General features: G+C 45.2%; 2 protein-coding genes across 3 annotated transcripts; one reads left to right on the forward strand and one right to left on the reverse strand.

Annotated features, from left to right (window-relative positions):
- Nucleotides 1–216: 216 nt before the first annotated feature.
- Nucleotides 217–17,360, forward strand: gemin5 (gem (nuclear organelle) associated protein 5). 2 transcript variants are annotated; one of them, XM_076751250.1, is made up of 28 exons: nucleotides 217–440; nucleotides 1,307–1,461; nucleotides 2,259–2,440; nucleotides 2,756–2,907; nucleotides 3,058–3,156; nucleotides 3,468–3,600; nucleotides 3,809–3,974; nucleotides 4,511–4,723; nucleotides 5,257–5,342; nucleotides 6,234–6,316; nucleotides 7,500–7,636; nucleotides 8,440–8,513; nucleotides 9,794–9,975; nucleotides 10,094–10,233; nucleotides 10,694–10,865; nucleotides 10,989–11,198; nucleotides 11,300–11,356; nucleotides 11,472–11,597; nucleotides 12,223–12,318; nucleotides 12,508–12,645; nucleotides 12,854–13,001; nucleotides 13,235–13,354; nucleotides 13,445–13,655; nucleotides 14,018–14,284; nucleotides 14,455–14,617; nucleotides 14,950–15,445; nucleotides 16,241–16,328; nucleotides 17,116–17,360. In XM_076751250.1, the coding sequence occupies exons 1-28, from the start codon at nucleotides 299–301 to the stop codon at nucleotides 17,278–17,280; spliced, it is 4,401 nt and encodes a 1,466-aa protein (XP_076607365.1). In that variant the 5' UTR covers nucleotides 217–298; the 3' UTR covers nucleotides 17,281–17,360. The 2 variants fall into 2 exon arrangements, with proteins under 2 accessions (XP_076607365.1, XP_076607366.1); XM_076751251.1 differs by lacking the exon at nucleotides 217–440 and having other exon boundaries at nucleotides 1,351–1,885.
- Nucleotides 17,361–18,202: 842 nt separating this feature from the next.
- cnot8 (CCR4-NOT transcription complex, subunit 8) lies at nucleotides 18,203–22,490 on the reverse strand. The gene is made up of 7 exons (XM_076751360.1): nucleotides 22,411–22,490; nucleotides 20,936–21,145; nucleotides 20,536–20,729; nucleotides 20,265–20,426; nucleotides 19,586–19,730; nucleotides 19,315–19,425; nucleotides 18,203–19,049 (listed from the first exon to the last, which is right to left on the reverse strand). Exons 2-7 carry the CDS (start codon nucleotides 21,050–21,052, stop codon nucleotides 18,921–18,923), a joined length of 858 nt encoding a protein of 285 aa, XP_076607475.1. The 5' UTR covers nucleotides 21,053–21,145; nucleotides 22,411–22,490; the 3' UTR covers nucleotides 18,203–18,920.
- Nucleotides 22,491–22,906: the final 416 nt, after the last annotated feature.

Genomic DNA, 22,906 nt, shown 5'->3' on the forward strand with positions numbered 1-22,906 from the left:
TCGCATGTGTCGTGATAAGTATGATTATAGTTCGTCACTTATATAAATACTGTTGAATCACACAATGATTCAACGGTATTTGGCAGAAAGTGTAAATTTGTAGTTTGAAAATTGAAAATTTGGCATGTTTGACCTTATTAGGATTCCGTAGTCGGCACTGGCAGGATTTACGACACCACGCTGGCCGTACGGCCGGTAGTGTAGTCACTACGACAGTGCAGGTAACATGTGAGAAGTTTGGTTTTGATTTATCAGGCTTTATTAAAGAATAGATAAACTTTAAAGTGTCCGAGGCATCATGCACGAAAGGTCGCTTCCCGCCTCTCCCAACTGGTACTGCTCGCGCTGCAGTGACGTCAACAGCAGGGGTTTACTGGGCGTCGGAGCCAGAAACATCATCTATTTGATTGACGTGTCCGCATCCTCCTGCAGGGTTGTAGGTGAGTCTGCTGTCAGTGCACGGCATATTATACAGGATCACTCACTCTGGCACTCATCCTTCAGCCTCTGTAAGCCTAAAAGTTACGTTACAGTCAGGCACAAACCGTGTTTTGGTCCAAATCAAGGTGATCAGAACACCCCAGGTGTGATGATTACAGCTCTTGGGCTCGTGTGCTAAAAGAAAATATCAAGTCTCATCACATGGCTGGATTGGTAATATGAAAAGTCTGGTGTTGAAATGATAAGTCGATTGTTCAGGTAGTCAATCACAGAAAATTCATAGATGAAAGAGCTACTTAAGTTCAGCTAGCAGCCCTTTTGGAACTGATTCACTGAGCACTTAAACTGAACAAGCCTAGATTTCCTGCGCTTCTCTGTTTTATTCTACATCATTGTCAACTGAATACCTTTAGGTTTTACATTGTTTGTCAAACAAAACAAGCAATTTGAAGACATTACATTGAACTGGAGAGTTATGATGGACATTCTTCACTGTTTTCAGACAATGAATAATCAATTAAAGGGGGTCAATTAAAGGGCTATTCCAGTAATTTATTATTGCACATCCATTAAGTTTGGGGGTCTGTGAGACATTTAAAATTAGATAAATGCAGCAGAGTTCCAAATATTTTGACTTTTAGAATGAATGTATCTCCAAATGCTCTGGATCCTACAATTCCCACAATGCAACTCAATAGCATCTTTCATTAGACCCACCCAACGTCACATCCCCAGTCAGAAAGTAGTGGAAAATGCCAGTTATGTTTCCCATGGTCTTATTCAGGTATTCAAATTGCTTATTTTATTTCTATTCAACCATCAATCTGCCAAACCGCTGATCTCCAGCTCTGTCCGTGTTTTCCAGGCGAGCTTGTGGGCCATAAAGACGTGGTGTCAGGCTTCTCGTTCTGTCAGCATGCAGGACAGAGTCACATCTGCGTCAGCTCCTCCAACGACGGGAGCGTTCGCTTCTGGGACTCAGACAACAAAGCTCTTATAAAGGAGCACGCAGCTCATCAGGTGAGTGTTGACTTTGCTGTTTCGTGGTGCCATTAAAACGGGAACGAGCATGTTGCGACATGCTGGCGCCCCCTGCGGGTTGCAGTCAGCTTTGCACCAGCAGCAGAGGTGAGACTGAGGCGGCTTCCTCAGATGTGAAGCTTTCTTTCCCGTCTCGTCTGCTTGAAGTGATGATGCAGATAGTTGAGCCTGTCAGCTTCACTGTCACACATTTTGCTCTCATATTTGTGTTCTGTCACGGCGAGAGTGGGCTGCCGACCCGGTCTGTCGAGAGAAAGTTAACCATCTGAGCTCGACAGGATGTGGAGGACAGTTTTCACTCTGCAGGGGGACGAACAGCACAGATTTCTGCTGCCGGCTTCCAAGCAGCTCCTCTGCAGCAATTCAGTGACTCCCCTGAGGGCGTTTCAAAACAATTGTCAAGGTTAGAGAGGGCATTGCTTATTTACTTTCCATTATTTGCTTCAAATGATGCCTTCCAGGGATAATTGTTCTGTAGGTTGATCTGAAAAAAAGCCAGAGCCTGAGAGGATGGTTGGGCTTTCATCTCTGAGAACAGATTCAGGCCCCAAATAGGTCTGAATTTCTATTCATAAACAGCATAAGTGAATGTTTTCAGACTAAGACACTCATATCAGATATTTCCGCTTGATTTCCTGTAAAGGTAGAAAAGCTCTGGACACAGTATCATCAACACCGTCATAAGAAAAACCTTCCACTGGAGCCTGACTAGTAAAATACATTTGAAATAGAGAATCAACAGGATGTCACCACGGTTATTTTTTCCCCACACACAGACCCCCGTCACGGCGGTTCACTGGTCTCCGGCAGATAGAAATCTGGTGGTGTCGGGGGACGAGAAGGGCATTGTGGTCTGTCATTGGCACCACACAGGAGACACTGCCAGCTTCTTCCCCGAGCCCAGGACCATCTTCTGCCTCACCTGCTCCCCTCACACCTGGAGCACCGTGGCTGTGGGGTAAGCTGACCCATCCAAAGCTGAAGCGATGCTTCCCTCTGGGCTGATTTTCATACTTGTATGCTGCATCTTACCTCTGCACTTCTTTTATACTTAACTTTTGAAATAAATCCAAACGTTTCCCTGGAGCTCAGACTAAAACAAAAAGTAAAAATAAACCCCAGAATCCATAAAACTTAGATTTCTTTGCATTTTATTCAAATCATCTGAAGATGCCCTGCTTCCATGGTCGTGGAAGTCAACTCAACCTCAAGCTGTATACCAAAGCAGAATCTGAATATCAGTGATGACAACGCTGACATTATTCTGTCTCAGGTACAAAGATGGGATGATCGTGCTGATTGATGTGAGCAAGAAAGGCGAGGTGATGCACCGTCTCCGTGGACACGACGATGAGATCCACTCTCTGGCGTGGTCGCCGCTGGCCGGGGAGGACACCCTGTACAGCAGACCTGAGGACAGTGAAGGTAGCGGTGTGCAGTCGCTTTAGAAAAACAGCACTTCTACACTACAGCTTTTCTTTCCTTTGTTCACCGTGTGAACATTTTTTACATTTTGAGAAGTTACAGAAAATACAGAAAATTTCTACGATATGTGGACTTTTTTTCATCACACAGCCACCAGTGGAGTGTCTGCAGGAGACGAGAAGAGCTGCTATCTTGCGTCTGGAAGCAAGGACCAGACAGTGAGGATCTGGAGCTCAGCGAGGGGAAAAGGTAAGAGGTTCAGCAAATCTGAATGTCATTGCACAATAGTAACATTCTGAAGAAAAGTTAAATGGAGGTTTCCAAAATGGGCTTCTGGTACAACTGACACTCCAAAAAAGGGACGCTGAGTAAGATGTAAATAACAGAATGCAATCATTTGCAAACAAACTGTCTGTATGTCAAAAAGGATCAGCACACAATCAGAATCATGGACTTTAAAAAATAAGGCAGCTCAAATCCACAGAGGACTCACGGCTGACGCCTTCAGGTAAGCTGGAACATGTAACCTTCTGTGTTTCCTCATCTCCTGCCCCCTGCAGGTGTGATGACTCTGAAGCTGCCGTATGTGAAGAAAAGAGGATCTGCAGTCGACCCCGGGGTCAAAGAGAGGCTCTGGCTCCACGTCCACTGGCCAAAGGGACGACCGACACAACTGGTGTCCAGCTGCTTCAGGTACACACCAGTCAATTCGCCAGTAAATCCACCTCTTAGACCGTTTTCACTGTGTGTTTATATGTATGTTGTATGTCTGTATGTTTGGCTTGTTCATTTGCTGTGAACTGGAATTTACATGTATCAGGGGACACGACTGATCTTCAAATGATTAGCTTACTGCACGAACATGATCGACTTATTTGCATATATGTGTCTGTGTCCCCAGTGGTGAGTTGGTCATGTGGGACTTAACCAGGACAGGGAAGCAGAAATGGACTCTGTTTGGGACGTCTTCAGAGGGTCAGAACCACAGCAGGATCATCTTCAACGTGAGCTCCGTCCACCTGCAGGACGACAGAGAGCTGCTCATCAGCACCTCCATGGACAGAGAGGTGGGTCGCCTTTCTCTGGTCGGACACGTTCCGGAAAAGTTTGCTTCATTTCTAATGACGCTGACGTGGAATCAGCCGCAGCAGCTTGTTTATTGAGCAGGTTTTCTGCGGTAATGTTTCATCCTGCCTGGTGGTTTGGGGCTCGAGTCGGGCCTCGCTTGACGCTCTCAGCAGTTTCAGCCCTGCTCGCTCTGCTGTTTTCGCACATCCACACCTGCATGGAGCAGGATACATCTGAGCTTTTTTCAAGACAGAAACTCGACAGTTTCTAAAAAAAAAAGAGGGAAAACCCTGAATCAGCTGAAATTGGGTAAAGAATAACCTACATTAAATAAAAACTTTTAATTGCTGGAGGCTGAACTTCACCCTGTGGAAGCTTCATTAAGTCTGAATATCTGTTGCAGCTGCCAGAGGAAAGAAATGTTTGGTCTTTTGTGAACTCTGCAGAACAAAACATATTGAAATATTTGACACGCTGCTTTTTGGAGGAATCGTGCATTTTTGAAATAACCCTGTCTTGACTTTTTACTGTGCAGATTAAATGCTGGGACATGGCCTCTCTGGACTGCTGCTGGACTCTGCCCACCCTGGGCGGCTTCGTCTACGCCCTCACCTTCTCCCCTGTGGGTGCAGGGTGTCTGGCTCTGGGCGTCGGTGACAACATGATCCGGGTGTGGAACACACTGACCACCCAGAACCAGTACGACACCAGGACCTTCTGGCAGGGCATCAAGTCCAAAGTCACGGCGGTAAGATGTGTAGAATTTACAGAGAACTTGTCTGTATATCTTGAATTTTTCTGAAATGTGTTAGAAAGTCTCAGAGCAGCGAGACAAAGAAACAAAGAAGACGGTGACATTTGTCTACTGTCTAAATGGCTGCTTTTTAATAAAATCCTCCACTGAGCTGTTGATAAGACCACACACACTCCTATCAGCCACTCGCAGCCGTACAATTCAAGAGCGACATTTGTAAACTTGCTATAATTCAACTGTGATTTATCAGTTTGAGCATCCTTTAATTTTTCACTGGAATCCTCGGACCCGCTCGGTGTCTGAGCTCGGCGACAATGGCTGAATGATATCAGGCATCTAATGAAGAGCCAATATCAACCCGACACATCTGCGCCGAAGCCTCCATCCTGTGGAGAGGATTAGTCTGATCGTTACGAAGCGTCCTCCATTATCAACAGCCGTTACTCATTTCAAAACTCTTAGACGTCACAAAAGTGGCACTTGAGATAAGATTGAGTGCATCGAGAAACTTTTTTCATTCCCTGCAGCTGGCGTGGCACCCGAAAAAAGAAGGATCCTTGTCTTTTGGAACAGACGACGGTAAAGTTGGCGTCTACGATGTCTTCTCAAACAAGTAAGATTCATTATTCAAAGGTTTTTTTGTGGTTTGAATTATGAGTGATTAAATGATGTTCTCTAGTAGTTTCCTGTATTTTATCACTTCACTTTAGTTTCATAGCTGCTGCAATTTACAGATCTTCTGTGCAAGTGACATGACCTGTGCTCAGTTTTCAGAAGAAATCTGCCCAAAAGGAATAACTTCTGTGTATTCTGCCACTAAAATCAATTTATTTTTAAACCTCATGATTAGCTGGCAGTGACACTAATGAACAGCCAGACAAGAGCCTCAGACTTGAAATCCATGTTAGCTAATGACCTGAGACAGAAGCTAAACATTAGCTTTCTATGTAATGTCTCCTTCTGATCTACAAGCATGAACACATTCACAAAGCTAAAAGGCTTTTTTCCCTTTTTTTCAGTTACAGTAGAAATATGGACAAACTTAAAGGTATCTCATGGGGCTGTTTGACCACTAGTTGCACTCTGGAGAAATGTTGTTGTACATTGTGACAGTAACATGTAAAGAAGCGTAGCGACGTGCCAACAAAGCAGTGAAGAAGAAGATATTCCAAAAAAATGAAATGAAATGCATTCCACATGTTTGCTGCGCCAACGATTGAAACAACGTCAACACGACTTGTTTCCTTACAGTAAAACTCCACAGGGCACCTTTTAGAAATGACTTCATGCTCTGCGAAAAGGGATGATTTCAATTGGACTTTGAATTTGGAGACTTTTCTGAGAGTCATGAAGTTCGACTGCTTGATTTTTGTTTTTGTTTTTAATGCTGGGGGCCCTGTAGACTCCTCTCATAATCCCTCACGGCCCCTGAGCCCCATTTTCCTGCAGCTATCTGCGTCAGCTACTCCTGACCAGGCATTTGTTCTGCTTCATCTCTTCCCAGGCCCCCTCAGATATCGAGCTCCTATCACCGCAAAACAGTGTACACACTGGCCTGGGGACCCCCAGTCCCCCCGATGTCATTTGGTAAGTTCCTAATGAACTCTTAGCAACTGCTGCTGTTTGCTCTGAACGCTCTGACCCAGCAGAAACTCAGGCGGTGGGACGCCGAAAACCAGTGAGTCAGCCAAAAAGCCCAAACATCTCTGCACGCCCGTTTTGTAATTGACTCTGTAATTGAATGAGCGGAGAAAACACTCACGGATCACCTCCCCCCACTTCAGCCGCTCGTGGGGAAATCAAGACGTAGGAAGTTAATTTTAGCAGCTGTCGGCAGATGACATTTTGATTAGCGTATCCAACAATCGGCTGAAGGCTCAAAATGAGCCGTGAACTTGCTTATCCGCGGACTTCAGCTCAGTTCACGTTTCTGGTGACGTACCACGATCTCATTGGCTCAGATCGTGGGGATGTCTTACAATAGGTGTGCAGAGGAGATTAGGACCAGCTGCTTCCTCCGTGTTTCTCAACTATACGTAGTGAGTGCACACAAATGCAGCCAAAGCAAGCATTTTGAGCCACCTGTTCCTCCAGCTGATGACTCCAGTCCCTTTATAAAAACACCTGTTGCACCGATTTCAGTAATTAAGGACCTCTGTGAGACGATATATGGACGTGACCTCGATCACTGGATTTTAGCTCCTGTGTTTTTACATGCATGTTTGTTTATATAAGAATATCACCAAATATTTCGCCAAGATGCCAAATAAATTAGTATTACATGTGGATGCAGCACCTGAGCGGAATGAACAGAAATCACTCTGCAGACACGTTCTGCTGTCATTTCTGGTCACACTGCATCTGCGACTTCCACCGTGGGCAAGGCTCAGGCAGCTCACACAGCGACGGCGAACCAGGTGAAGGTAATATGTCACTCGAGGCTGGTCTGTGTTTGTCCCGACGACTGCATAATTCCAGCCAGAAAGTTTAGAAGAAGAATAATAGACTTAGTTTCAAAGCTGCGCTCCACAGCTCCAGTGTGGGAACATTTTGGGTTTAAGCCAAATGAGAGAATGTTCTTAGGAATGGATGCTTTTTGAAAGGCTGCACTTGCATTATTATGCTGTCATCATTCCATCAGTAGCATAAATTCAAAACTCAGATCAGCAGCTGAATGAAAAGACTTTTAAAAACGCAGAGTCAGTAGACAACCCGCCACCCTGAAACCACCTGTAATTTTGTGCTTGTTTTGTGTGTGTGTGACGTTCAGGTGCAGCAGGAGGAAAGCCGTCCTACAGCCTGTACAGCTGCGCCGGCGAGGGCGTCATCCTGCAGCACGATCCGTCCAAGCTGAGCGGAGAGGCGTCCGACATCGACAGGCTGATCAGAGACACCAACGACATCAAGGTGCGATGATGATGTCATTTAACCTGCGGCCCGTGTTGTTAGTTGAGTTTTAAGTACACGCTTCTTCAGTGTGGGTTAGTGCCACGATCGACTCAGTGAGCCACGCAGCATGTGATTAGATGAACTCATCTGACAGCGTCGCAGAGCAAAGTAAATAAAGAAGGTTTTCCCTGCGTGCATCCATTCGGCCGTCATGGTCCACATCGGCCTTTAGCAGTGGACGGCATCTGAACACAGAGGACCGCTCGTGAACATTTGTTTTCAAATGGATTTAAGTAGTTTTCAAATTGTAGAATGTTTTATTACAACAAGAGTCAGTAATAGTCATAAAATCACATTTTCCTTAAGTCTGAGGGATAAACCAGACGGCAGCAGTTACCTGAACACCCACCACTGAGCTCTTGTAACCCAGAGGCAAATAGGGCTTGTTTGTGCTGCTGACTCCAGGATGAGCAGTGAAACAGTCATTATACATACAGAGAAATGAATTGGTGTCAGTGTGCCTGCTCTCACTGTCGGCTTCCATCCACACACAGACCTCCACAGACTTTTTCGAAAGCCTTTAGTGAACCAGAAGCACCTGTCAGCCACAGTAAAACCTGACAAACACACCTCCAGGTGCAGAACAAACCCAGGGAAATTCAGGAGACGTTCACGGACTTCGGCCTCTCAGCGTCAAAGCTTTAATCATGCAGACATTATGGCCGACGCTCCCGGTTGCGACAGGTTGCTCCACGCTTGCTGTTGAATGTAAATGGCGGTGATTTGAATAGGTTACGAAGGTGAGCTCTGCTTCCCAACAGCACAAGCTGTCTCCGCACACCGACCTCAGCTGGAAGCCAGATGGGAAAGTGGTTGCCATCGGCAACGAGGACGGGTGAGTGAACGGCCGGGCCTGACCCGTCTCATAATAGACCATCAGCCTGCGGAGTCCTGCGAGGGACCAACTGTCCGCTGACAGTGTGCAGTCTTTAGGCTACAGAATAATGGATTTGCTTCTGTGTGAACTGTTAAACTCTAACTAGGTCACATTCTGAGTTTCTGATTGTGTCAAACTGACTCACCTCAACACTTAAACATCCCAAAAAAGACAGATTCACAGATTGACAGGCTCGGCTGACTGTCGAGGGACAATAATACCATTAATCTGTGAAGTGAGCTTCAGCTGTGTTTGTAGCATCGCTGATTTGATTCACTTTTAAGAGCAGTGACGTCATACAAAGATGAAAATTATTACAATTGGTATCGGTGTTTTTATATTAATAATGGATGAAATATCTACACTGTAAAATAAGAAAGTGGTTGCTAGAGTCACATTTTAAAAAGTGAATTTCCCACCACACAGAGAATTATCACGCAAGTCTGCCTGTCAGCTTCTCTCAGGTCATTGTTTTGGTTTACCGCCGGCAAATTTCCTGTTTGGTTCAGTCTCAACGCTCTCATCAGCGCTGTTTCCAGGTGTAGCCGGCAGCTGTTCCAAGGAAAGAGCTCAACAAATCCACTGCACACCACCAAACGACAGGCAAAGTTAGCAAACAGCTGGCGAACACGGCAGAACATTTAGCAGCAAAAGAGCCAGATTTTTCCCTCAGGAGTTGGTGGAGAGCAAAACCAGAGCTAGAAAGAGGGTGAAGATTGTATTTAACATTCATCAGGTCGTCTGAAACAGAATTCTAATACGTATTCATATCTGCTGGATTACTACAAAAGCAACTCTTTACTAGCAAGTTTCACATATTAACCTTTCAGCACTGCATTCTGCTGCAAGTGGCAGAAAATAAGTTAATGTAGGTTTAAAGAACATCAATATGGTATTTTTATGTAAATTTCCAGTAAGTGGCACAAGCACAAATGTATGATATGAATGGAAAAACAGTCAATAAAGAGCAAAAAGCAAATTCTGATCAAGAAACCAGCAGTAACTAGCTAGTCAGCTAGCTTTAGCATGGGATGCAGTCAGGAAAGATTTCTTTCAGCATGAAACATCAAAGCTTTCCAAAGTTTTTAAAAGGCTTTTTACAGCCTCCCGAGACTCTTTCTGAGTCTGAAAACTTCTCCATATCAGGGAGGATAACACTGATCACTTCATCGAAACCAGTCACAGTAAAACATACCGATTCCTTTTTCACGTGTCTGACCTCATGCTCTCTGCTGCAGGTGTATCGATGTGTATCAGGCTCCCAGTCTGAAGCTGCTGTGCAGCATCCAGCAGCACCACAAAATCATCAACACGCTACGGTGGCACCACGAGCACAGCTCCCTGTCAGAGCTGCACTACCTCCTCGCCTCGGGCTCCAGCAATGCCACTGTCTACGTGCACGATCTCCGCTCCATCATAGGTGGGACACACCAAGTACAACAGTGCTCTGACTTCCAGTAGCTACTTTGGGGGAACATTACATCTTAAATATGCGAGGACTCGGTAGGTGTTGACATTGGTGTTTTCGCTTTGTACAGAGAATCCTCCAGAAAGCCCGGTGGTGTTGACGGAGCCGTTTCGCAGCCTGTCTGGTCACACAGCTAAAATCACCGGCATGGCCTGGAGTCCACACCACGACGCCTGGCTGGTTACCGTCTCATACGATGGCACAGCCCAGGTCAGTACCAGGCCAGCATCATGGGCAGAAAACCACGATGGTGTTCCTGTCAGATGCACCAGAGTCTGTCTGAATCAACCCATGTTCCTTTTTGAGGGGTCTGGATTCGAGTGTCCCTTTCATACCCGATCATGATCCTCTCACCTGTTACCAATGAGCCTGTTTACCTGTGGAATGATCCAAACAGGTGTTTTTGGAGCGTTCCACATCTTTCTCAGTCTTTTGTTGCTCTTGTCCCAACTTGTTTGAAACGTGTTGCTGCATCAAACTCAGAATAAGCAGATATTTACAAAAATCAATGAAGCTGATGGTAAAACGTTAAATATATTGTCTTTCTAGTGTTAACTTGAGTTTATGTCAAAAAGCGAGTTTTCACATTCTCTTTTACTTATGTTTTACTGTCCAAACTTTCAGTTTGTAAGTATAGTTTGGTGCTGCCTTATTGCATTCTTGTGCTCAGGTGTGGGACGTGCTGCAGGCGGCGCCCGTCTCTAACTACCGCGGTCACATTGGTTATGTGCTGTCCGTGGATTGGTCCCCTGTTGACCCAGATGTGATCTGGACGGGAGGGAAGGACTTCACTCTGCAGGAGTGGAGAGTCTCCAAACAAGAGTTTACAAAGCCACCGAAAGGTGAACATCCGTCTGTGCAGCAGTGTTGAAGCAACGAGAATCACGTCCTCCAGCACCCGAGAACGGGTGTCTGCCTTCTGGTGTAACCAGCAGACTGTAACGTTCACATGCTTTTCCTCTCAGGGAAAAAGATGGTCGACCTAAAGGAGAAGATGAAGGCTAATCCCAAGCAGAAGAGGAAAAACAAGAAGGCGTCAGGGCCTGGAGGAGCTGCACCGCTAGAGATGAACGGAAAGCCAAGTGTAGGGGGACAGAAGGTGGAGATGGAACAGGAGCTGTCTGGTGAAGATGACGAAGATGAAGTCAGCTCAACAAACAGTCCTGTGCCACCAGGTAACAGGGTAGAAAACATCAGTTGTTGCAGATTTGGAAGCAGTGAGATTGTTGTGACCTGTTCAGTGAAAAGACAATTTTGTTCTGAAATTTTGTTTCAGCCACTTTTGAGACACAAAGAAAATCCTCTACTGTCTCAAAGAGCAAAGACAAAGCAGGTACGTCTTTGATCTGAGAGAGCAGCTTCAGCTCCGTGTATTTTTGGTGTTGTTTTGGTGCGTGTTTGTATGGTTTTGTTGGTAACAGTATGACTTTGTCTGTGTGCATCTCCAGACTTAAACTTACTGAAGAAGAAGAAGCCTCGCTCCATGATGCCCATCAGTACCTCCATGGACCATCGACCCAAAGAGGATCTGCTGCAAGACTGCATCAGTCTGGCCTCTGTCAAACACAGCAACGGTGAGACTGAGTCTGCTACGGACAAGTTTGGTGATTATAATGCAGAGAAAGACACTTTTTGATGATTTGGAATAACTGATTACAAACTGTGTGTCCATCTGGTTGGAAGATGCTAACAGCAGTTTAGCCTCATCGTTACGAGCTGGAAAACTGGCGTGGGACCAGGGGTTTAGGTCGAGGTAATCGAGGCAGGTTAGTTTTAGATCAGTGAACTTTTAACCTTTTGAAACTCTGCAGCTGTGCCTGTCTGATGCCATGGAACATGAAAAGATAAGAACGAGAAATTACACAGGGTTTCCCGCCACACACATCCTGTACATACCAACTCATTTTAACATTTACACATTCAGCATGTGGAGCTGTAACAGACCGCCTTGCTAACGTCAGAAGAGATGATTTTGGTACCAGGACTATTATCAGCATTATTTTATTTTGCATTTTTTAGTCTTCACTCTTAAATTATTGTTATTTTACTTACCCTTGGCACATACACATACACACAACAAAGCAATTTCCCTGCAGGGATCACTAAAGTTTTTCTGAATCTGAGACGTTAATATACCTGTCTGACCTATAACATGATGTGGTATATCTGTGTGTGTGTGTGTGTGTGTGTGGTTTCCAGCGCCCCCTGCAGGCTGCGTCCCAGGCCAGGGAGAGCACATCCATCTGGGCCTGTTCACTGACAGACAGGCTCTGTACCGCATGTTTGAGGCAGAAGGTATGTTGTCTTCTCTCAGCCTGGAATAACAGCTTTCCTCGTGCTGTATGTTCACTGTCTGCTCAGCACAGAATAATTAATAAAACATGTTCACGTCCTTCAGGATTCATTTCCTGTTGTTTACTATGTTAATCTGGAGTGAGGTTTTCACGTCGTGTCAGTGAAGTCATCTGTTCTGCTGTTCTTCAGAGGAGGGTCATGTGGAGGCGGGTCACTTCGACTCCGTCGTGTACCTGCGGCTGTGGAGCGGAGACCTGGAGGGGGCGCTGCAGCTCGCCACAGAGCGAGGAGAGCTGAACGACCACCTGCTCTCCATCGCTCCAATGGGTACTTGTGTTATTTTGATCTTTAGCTGACACCTGAACCTCTGATACAGATTGATTTTAGCTTAAATCTAACAGTCAAATTGATGAGACTAACTCAAAATTAACTTTGGCATCGCTCACAGAGCTTACGTCCTGTTGTGTCACTCAGGGAAAACTTGGCTGAGTGAACCTGAAGTAAAACAGTGACGCTTGTGTGTTTCCTCCTCCAGCCGGGTTCGAGGTGTGGAGCCGGACGGTGGAGGCCTTCGTCAAGCAGCTGTGTCTGCAGGAGCTGTACCTGAAGGCAGCGTCCCACCTGCTGTCAATCAACAAGCTGTACGAGGCCGTGGACCTGCTGCGCTCTCACAAACTCTACAGGTGCCATTTCTTCAAATTTTCATGACTGAATGAAAGTGTTGGGGTGTGTGGACAGCGGTGAGGGTGGCAGGACAGTCCAAGGTGGGACGCCAGAAAGTTCCCTGTATTTTTAAATCCCAGTGTTGAAAGCTCTGTGTGTGTGTGTGTGTGTGTGTGTGTGTGTGTGTGTGTGTGTGTGTGTGTTTGTGTGTGTGTGTGTGTGTGTGTGTGTGTGTGTGTGTGTTCGATGTCAGGGAGGCCATAGCTCTGGTCAAAGCCAGGCTGCCAGCAGACGAGCCCGTCCTGAAGGAGCTGTACGCCTGCTGGGCCGCCGTGCTGGAGAGGGACGGACATTTCTCTGCAGCTGCTAAATGGTGAGAACTGGAAGGATTTATGGATCTGTTAAATCACCGACACAAACACATTGTTTAAACTTGTCTTCTCCTGTTTGTTCCATCTTCCAGCTACCTGGCCGCTGGTGCCAGTTTCGATGCTGCTAAAGTCATCGCCAGGAAGAATGACGTCCCCTCGCTGACAACGGCGGCCAGTGTAGCGAGAATCTCAGGAGAGGTGGCTCTGGGTCAGTCGCTGGCGCTGCGCTGCGCTAAAGACCTGGCTGCTGCTCTGGACTGGGTCGGAGCCCAGGAGGTCCTGAGCTCACAGGAGAGCCTGCTGGTCAGTGGAAAAAGCATTTCTGCAACACAGATAATGTTGATTTGGTGCAAAATGGATGCTTCACTGTCCTATAAAACAGGGTTATTAAAGGCTGATGGCACTGTTTGGGTTCTCCATTGTTAGAATATGCTGTGTGAGGCCAGTCCAAAGTCTGAAATCATCTGCATTTCAAGCCTTCACACATTTAGGAGCATCGTGTTTTGCATTGTGAGGTTTTTTATATTGAAAATAACAAACTCTGCTGCCACATGCATCACAAAGAGACCTTTCTCTAAGCAAATTTGACCTTTTTGGATTCAAGGTCTGAAAAAGATTTGTGCCTTTTGTGAAATCAGAGAAGGAATAGTTTGAATCCTCTGCAGGTCCACAGGCTGCATCTCTGTGTCGCTGAGCTGCTGGCTGCGACGCTGGCAGACTCTCAGGTTGTATCGCAGTCCTGCGTCTCCGCTCACCTGTGGGCGTCGCCGGGCGAGCGTCACATCAGCATCCAGGACAAAGTGAGGGATGTGTGGGAGCGGCAGTTTGGGGTTTCACAAAAGTCAGGAGGACACTGCAGCGCCGGAGCTCTGCTGCAGGAGCTGAAGTCTGTGGAGAGTCCATCGCCCACTGCCAGCGTTCCCCTCAGACAGGTGCACAGTCCTCAGACTGCTTTCTGCTTTTCAGACCGTGTGTTTTCAGATATATGCTGGTCAAAAATGGCCTCGAGAAGTGTCTCACAAGTTAGAGCAGAGGTTTAAGTAAGTCTGATGAATCGTCCTCTTCATGATTCCGACCCTTCCCTCAAACCTGTCGTCCTCAGGTTCAGCTGTATTCGTCCCTCCATCTGACCCGGGCGGTGTTGAGCTGGTTATCAGACGATGATGGGCAGCTGATGAAGGAGCTGTGGAAGGCGGTGGCCTGTTTCAGAGATGCAGGACACCTCTGTGTCTCTGCAGAGCTCTGCAGGCTGCTGTTCCCTGACGGTACATCTGTCTGTCTGTTATCAATGAATCGTTTCTGAAGGGGTGCAGCACAATTTTTTCACCTTTTCATTCTTAAAGACACTTTTTGTCATTAATCAGACACACATGTTGGCTCACGCTGTCAAGCATGTCCTTTAAGTGTAAAATTAAGTCCTCAAGCTTCAAATGTTGAAAAGGTTTCTTTTTGGCTGATGTGGCGACACCTTGTGGTGACTGATCACATCATGATTTTGATCAATCAATATTAATTGCATTGTTGTATTAATATTACATTCTGAGCTGTAACTGGAGCCATCACACCACTTTTCACTCCTCTCTCTCTCCTTCATCAGGTGACGTCAGTGTTTGCTCCAGGAAACATTCCAAAACGCTTAATCCCACAGACGAAGAAGCCAAAGCTGCTGCCAGCAGTCTGCAGACTTTCATCCATTACCAGCATCTGTATGAACACTGGTGGAGCCTCTCCACCCCGATCCAGAGCAGAGCTCCCCTCTCAGCCGCTGACTCCAGTCCTACAGACAAGGTGAAGGGCAAAATGGTGAACGGAGGTGCATCAGAGTCAGAAGAGAGCGTCTGCCCGGCGACCAGGAGGTCTGATAAACTGGACTTTGATGCATCTCTGCTTCTGTCCGAGCATCACGCTGCCTGTCAGGCTGTTCAGAGGTCAGTGAGAGAGATCCAGGAGCGGCTGGCAGCCATGGTGCTGCAGCACAGCAGAGCCCAGGGAGGGCCGCTCAACTCTGGGGAGAAAGAGGCTGACGCTCCCACGCAGACCTCCAGCACTGCAGAGTCATCGGGCAGCCAGGGGTCCGCCGGTGCCGGGCAGCGGTGAGGACTCTGTTATTGATGTCTGACTCTTTAGTTGCTCTTTATGAGTTTGTGACGTGACACTGACTGATGGTGTTGCACTGAGTGTATTTACTCAAATAGTGTACTTTATATTTCTGTTCCACTGCAGTTAGGAGGGAAATATTGTACTTTATACTACACTTATCTCACTGTTTCGCATACGAAATGTTATGGTTTCATAAGATATGAAGCATTGTTACAGATGAAACTACCACCTCCACCAGTCAAATGCTGCTTTCACATTGAGGATCATCAAGTTATTTGCAAGTATCAAAGTCAGAAGTACTCGCTGTGCAGGAAAATGCCCTGCTGAGTGTTGTACTACATTATATTACTGAAGCTACATCTAACTACTTCACTGGGTAGTTTGATGGTAGTTTGAACGATGCATCATTTTTCTGAGCTGGTCGGACGTTTTGCATGTAAAATCTCAATCTGTTACCAGCTGTCAGATTAATGGAGTAAAAAGTACAGAGGTTCCTCTGAAATGTAGTGAAATAGAGAATATAATGCTTACGTGAAGTACAAGTATGTCAAAACTGTACTGAAGCACAGTATTTGAGCAAATGTACTTAGTTAGCTCCCATTTGACTGCATGTTAATAGACTTTGGTGACTGAACTCAGCAGGTAACTTATCTGAAATGTGAATCCTGTCAAACGTCGAACATTTTGGGATGTTTTAGCTGCCTGATTGATATGTTTGTAAGAGACAGTTTCCTGCAGTCGTGTCTGATCCTGAACCATCTGATGTCCATCTGTTTCCCTCCCCTCAGGACTGAGGATCAGGAGACTCTGCTCTCTTTGTCTGCCAAGATGTCTGAACAGCAGAAACAGCTGGCTGATGTGCCTGACACAATCAAGGTACAGCTCCCTTCACAACACACACAGTGTGAGATTATGGAGGGAGAGCGAGGCAGCTGCTCGTGGCTTCAGCCTCCCGGGGTGCAGTCATGTCTGGAAAAGCCAGCTGTGACTGAAGGAGGGCAGTGGGTGGAACACACCGACATTCGGACAAACTTTATCAGAAACTCCACTGTGGAAGTGGAGAAGCAGATATTTTAGCTTCTCACAGTGTGTCATGTCCAGAAATCAGTGGTGGAACGTAACTAATTACATTTACCCAAGTACAAATTCAAGGTACTTGTACTTTACTTATTTCCATTTTATGCAGCTTTAAACTTCTACTCCACTTGTAGTGGAGTACCTTCAGAGTGTGGTACTTGTACTTAAGTAACAGAACTGAGTACTTAGTCCACCACTGCCTGAAGTCCAGCCATGAGACTGACTTATGGAAAAAATGTAAAAGTTACAGCCAAAGAGCACGAATAGGACAGAAAACAGACTTCATGACTTCGGGCAGGGTACTCTGAACTAGACCTGCACTGATCCAGCCCACCTGACTGGTACCTGGGCCGATGCTGACCTTATTCAGTGGATCAGGTTGGTCCTCACATGATCATCCACATTAATTCCATTTTTACTGTCAGAGCTGAGGTCCTGGAACTTGCCGTACACTCAGTACTCTCACTTTGGTCAGACTTTGTTAAAGAAGTGCTAACCTCATGGTGCCAAAGCTAATCTGCAACCAGATTTAACCTAATCATCAGCGCCAATGAACAATTACCTGTTTGTCTGTGTTTCCTCTCAGATGTATCCTCACCCAGACGTTATCGAGTGCTGCCTGGTTCTCCTGCACCTCAGCGAGGCTTCACCGTCCGTCTGCAAGTCCCTCCAGGACGAGGCCAGAGGTCTGCTCCGCAAATACGCCACGAGCCCCTCTGTCCTCAAAGCCTCCCAGAGGTTCCTCACCTGAATCTGTCGTCAGCAGACTGAAAAGCACTTCCACTGTACAGCTTTTTGTTGAAATTAAAAACAACTTTCATTACAAAATGATTGACAAACCTCCTGTGTGTGTCTGAGACCAGAAAAGCCTGAAGGAGGCTCAAACTCCCTCTGAGCTGCAGGCCCTGGAGCTGGAGGAGATTCACGCTCTCATGAGGGAAATCCAGGTAACAGCTGAGCGATGTGCCATTTGTTGCTGGACAGGATTCCAGCTTGTTCAGCAACTTCATGCTTGATGATATCATCACCCACAGTGCCTGTGCACCCACAATAAAGTCAGATTTCCTATGAAATAACCAAAAAAAAGCATCGCTGGGTTGTAGATAGAATATCTGATTATGCTGTAATGAAAACTGTCAGGGGACCAGTTAATGCTGCGCACCAACAGACGAGCTTCACAACTTATCAGGAAACATGTAAAATATTCTGCTTCCAGCTTCTCACATGAGGGTTTTCTGCTTTTCACTGCTGTTTAAGAACATCTGAATATGTTTAGTTTGTCAGACCGAGATTTCAAACTCAACGTTAAGACCTGACTTTCAGGCATTGTGACGTTTCACTGACAAAACAATTGTCATAAATTTACCAGGGCCTAAAAAGATGTCTTCAAACCTCTTGAGACCAATATTTCAATACAAATATACTCAAATCAGGATACAGTAAATCCTCACATTTGGAAGCTGGAAACAGAACATTTGCCATTTTTGCTTGATAATTAGCTGATACGCTTTCCTGCAGTTGACTCATTGTTGAGCTCTGGTTGCAGCCTTTCTGAAATGTTTTCCATTACTTTAAAATAATTTCCAGTGAGTTCCTAATGAGCTGAAATGAACCTCTTCAAACATGTTGGACGAGCTGTGTGTCAGTGTACAGCTGTAAAGAAGATCAAATGCTTAACATTTACATTGAAAATACAAAACAATTTAATATACAACTGTTTAAAACAATGTCAAATGTAAAAACAACAGTAACCACAACATCTGTAAACCTGACGGTGGACAGTTTGGTTTGGTGGGTGAATGTACACAACGACAGTAGTTTGCCCATTGAAACACATGCATAACCAAGCACAGTTATACACTTTGACGCCCACTGTTAAAAGCTTTGAAGGTGGAAAAGAGCTAAAACATTTTTTTTATTTTCATCAAAATTATACATTTTAATTTACAGGCCCTTCCAACATGAACTTAAAAAATGAAATCCCTGCAACAAGAGACGAGTCCCACGGGGGAAGGATAGTCTGAACTGAAGATTGGACTGTTTTTGTCAAGGTTTGGTCTGAAATCACAGTATGATACAGGAGCTGGTCCCATGCTGTTAAAGAAGGGTGTCACAACAATGCTGTAAAAAAAATCCAACAGATTAAAAAAAAAAGTGTTCTGGATATATGGCCATAAACTCAGTAAAAGCGACTAAAAAGAAACGAGTGAGGCAGTGAAGGCTCCACTCTCACCGTGAGTCCATTTTACAGTCACTCAGGAGGAAAATTTAAAGAAATGTGTTTAGTTTCGTCTTCTTCGGGGATCGAGTGTTGAGGGAGATCAGAGGGGAAAATCTGCTGGTCGGGTTTTAAAACAAGTGCGCGCTCCACTTGACGACTCGAGCGCTCAGTCAGTGCTTGTTGTTCGTCTCCTCCTGACCCGAGCTGGAGATGCCGTTCTGGGGTTGGCTGGAGCCCGAGCCCAGGCCGTACAATCTGCCGCAATACTTCGCGTCATCGATGTTGTCTTCGAAGAAAAGCTGAACAACATAAAAGATTTCATTTAGGTGACTGCTGCGTTCCTGAAACACACGTGCTGTTGGGAATTTAACAGTGAGGGTGAAACACAGAAGGAGTCAGAGCTCCCATTCGTTTTCTATGAGAGGTCAATAGTAACAACAGTAGTCGTGAGGGCAGTAAAGAATTGAAAATCCATAGAAGCTAATTATTCTGCAGATCATCTTCAGTCCCACGATTAAATTAATTCCAAAAAAAAAAAAACACTGGGCGTTTGTGTGACTGTACCTCTTTCATCCTAAAGAAAGCCATGCCGGTGAGCAGCGAGTCTGATCCAGCCTGATGCTGCCGCCCGATCCTCTTCAACTCCAGCTGGTCTGCTACTTCCTGTAGCCCTCCCTGCACAAACACACACAAAGTCAGATGCCTCGAGTCTTGTTTTTACATGATTCGATGGATTTTGTCTCCTGTGTACTTGTCTCAAACTGCTGAGTTGAATCAACGCCTTCGATAGTTACACTCTGCCCTCCCCAGTGAGTCTGAATCCAGCCCACAACACCTTTAAGTTCTTGCAGCTCTTCATCAAGTACTTGACGTCGTAGATGGCGGGGAAGAACAGGTTGAGGATCTGGAAGAAGTCATGTTCCTCCTCAGGGAGCCGCGCGTCTGTCAGGAGCTTCACCAGGTAGCCGAAGTCGTAGCCACTGAGAAACACAGAACAGGACGACTCGGGTCAGGATGGACTGGATTACACTGATGTTATTGGTTTCCAGCTGGTAAATCACCACGGCTCAAACTGAAGCTAATGTTGAAGTACAGCACCTCTACTACCCACCCACACCCACACATCTTCATCTTGTGTGGTCACAGTGAGCAGTGACCACCAAAATCATCCTTGTTCCTGATCACATTGACAGGAATGGAATGAACATGTGGACAGACTTACAGCCGGACAACCCAGAAACAAAATGTCTCCAGCCTCAGCTGTCGCCGGCGCAGACACATACAGAACAAAGTAACAGCAAAATGATCTTTGCTCATTTGTTTTCATAAATGGTGTTTGGAGTAAAGAAAGAAGAGACCCTTCAGGGACAGCCTAACTACATTTCTTACTAGAAAGGGAACACAGATACTACCGAAAAAAGTTACATACAAGTCACACTTAAGAAATCACTGGATCCACGGTCTCTGAACTGCAACTCACGACACAAAAAACTGAATGAGAACCAACAACCAACCTGTGGAAGGAGAGCCACTTGACGTTTTCACACAGCACCAGACCAGACGTCATGAGGAGCTCGGCGAAGTACAGCGTGTCGATTCCCTCCTCTTCATGTTTTTTAAACTGGAGGCCGGAGTTCTGTAGCAGGTCTATGGAGTCCTGTGAGTACATGTCTTCTCTGTGAAGAGCAAAAAAAAAAAAAAACAGAAAATAGTTAGGTACTGCTGACACCAATCATCCATCGATGTGTATCTGAATGGAATTTTAGAAGACAACAGTCAGCCTACGTGAGGTTGAACTTGAAGTTAAACTGCCACGTCGTCGTGCCAGGAGGATAGTCTCCATCCTCGTTCATGAACGTGAGGCCGAGCTGGATGATCTTCAGGAGGTCCACGTTGCACCTCAGCAGCTGGTACTGGTAGTCCACCGTACTGCGAAACTCACCGATTGGCCGGACAACCACTCCAGGGAATTCTGTGTCCTGATGAAAAATAAACACATGAACTGAAAGCTCAACTCTTCAATATGTTGTCATTTCTTATCAGTACGTGCTGGTCATCACTGAAACCACTTGAGTGCACTGAAGTTTTAGAATTTAACTGCCTGATCTACGTTTAACTTGATTACAGATATAATTCCTTTTCCACCATCAATGTCCAACTCTGCTCAAAAGGGCCCATTACTTACCATGGCAACATAATTGTAGCTTTGAATAATCTGCCGGATTTTCCTCATTTCCTCCTCCACATTGCTCGCCCAGACTTCACAGATTATCTGACTGGAATCTGTAAGTGCGGCTGGCATGTTGGCAGGTCAGGAAGAGAGTTAAAACCCCAACAATCCTGCAGCGCTCGCGAGGGGGGCGAAGCAGAGGCAGCGTGATGAAGAAAGACAACTCTGAAAATGAAAAGAAAAGGAGGAATTAGTGGATGTGTTTCCATCTCCATACAACACTGATAGAAGGATAATATGGCAAATACAAGAATGAAGATCAATACAGCTGTTATCACTGAGAATAATATACACTACTGCACAGAAAGCAAGATGAAACATAAAGACATTGAATAATAAATCACAAAATACACAAAGTGAACATACATAGAAGAGCAGGATTACGAGAAAAGCCGGCAAATATATTTTAATTCTCAAATTTGCTACATATAAATTAATTGACTACTCATTAGTCTAGACTAGAACACTACATAGAGGTCCATTAAAACTTTGATGATGTGATGCCTTCCAGGAAAGATGCAACTTCTCACAGCAAACACTGTTTTAAATCTTATTTTTAAATCTTTTAATACACTCATTAAGCCTCTATTTTAAGCTGTAGAACTACACCAGGTGTTAAGATTCATTGTTTTTATCAACGCAGACTGAATGAAGCTTTGTTAGTTTCATCGAGGCACGTCAATCATGTTGCCCATTTTAAAGAACCGTAAAAACACACAGTGGAGGGGAATCAAACCTGCCTTCATGAAGGTTATAACGTTCAGTGTTTGTTAAAGAGGTCTTAATTCAGTTGAACGGTGGTTCTGGAGGCTGTAAGTAAGATTGTGCCGCTACAGAGTTGGAAGAAGTTATACAGAGTGGTACTTAGCCTCTACCCTTAAAACTAGCATATTGTTTCTTCATTAGCAGCACAGACTGAAAGAATTTGATGGGAATTCTCGATCGTTATGAGAAGTGATTCCATTACAAACTAACTGGCTCTGTGTTACCATGACATCAACATGAATTAACTTTATACAGCTGGCGGTTGTTTATAACACTGGGCTAACTAACGTTAACCCTACAATATCAAACTAAAAGTAAAAATCACCACATATGACAGAAGTTCCTCTTAAATGAGTCTTTTCAAAAAGCATTCATTGTGTTTAACAACTCGGTAGGCTTCAGTAACTGCAAACTTTGAATTACGGTTTAGAGTAACTAAAGACGTTGTAGCGAGGGACTAACGCACAAACGTTTAGCTAGCTGGGTGTTTAGCATGAACGGCTAACGTTTACGGGCTAATCCTCGCGTTTTCGAGAAAGCTATCGTTACCGGAGCAAAGACTGAAAGAAACGAATCTACTTTTTACTCCTCAGTATGTCACAGCAGCTTTATAGGTGGCGGCGTATAACTGTGGAAAGTGTGAAAGTATGAAATAGTAGGTTTACCGCAGACTTTCCTCGACGTAGCCTATCAAGCTAGTAACTAGCGCCTGTTCTCTTCTTCGTTTTCTCCTGCTCCTCCTTCTTCTTCTTTGTCTATATTGGTGAATAGCAATTAGACGGTAAACGGACACACCGCCACCTGCTGCATTGGAGCGGTAACGCTGTACTTTCAATATGGATAATACTTGCTACTTTTACTGAAGTAAAGTTTTAATGCAGCACTTTTAATTGTAATGAAGTGTTTTACATTTTTACAAGTTCTATTTTTTTAAGAAACAGTCCCAATGCAATATAATATACACAAAAGTATTTGGACACCCATATATGATTGCAGAATGTGTCATTCCAAAACCACAGACATTAATCAGCTGCTCTAACAGCCTCCACACATCTAGTTTCAGACTTTCCACCAGATTTTGGAAGCTGGCTGCAGAGATTTGCTCTTATTTAGAAACAATGGCATTATCAGCATGGGTGAGGTCTGACACTGATGTGGGCT

The sequence above is a fragment of the Chaetodon auriga genome, chromosome 15 (genome assembly GCF_051107435.1).
Source record: "Chaetodon auriga isolate fChaAug3 chromosome 15, fChaAug3.hap1, whole genome shotgun sequence".
NCBI classification, from domain to species: Eukaryota; Metazoa; Chordata; class Actinopteri; order Chaetodontiformes; family Chaetodontidae; genus Chaetodon; species Chaetodon auriga.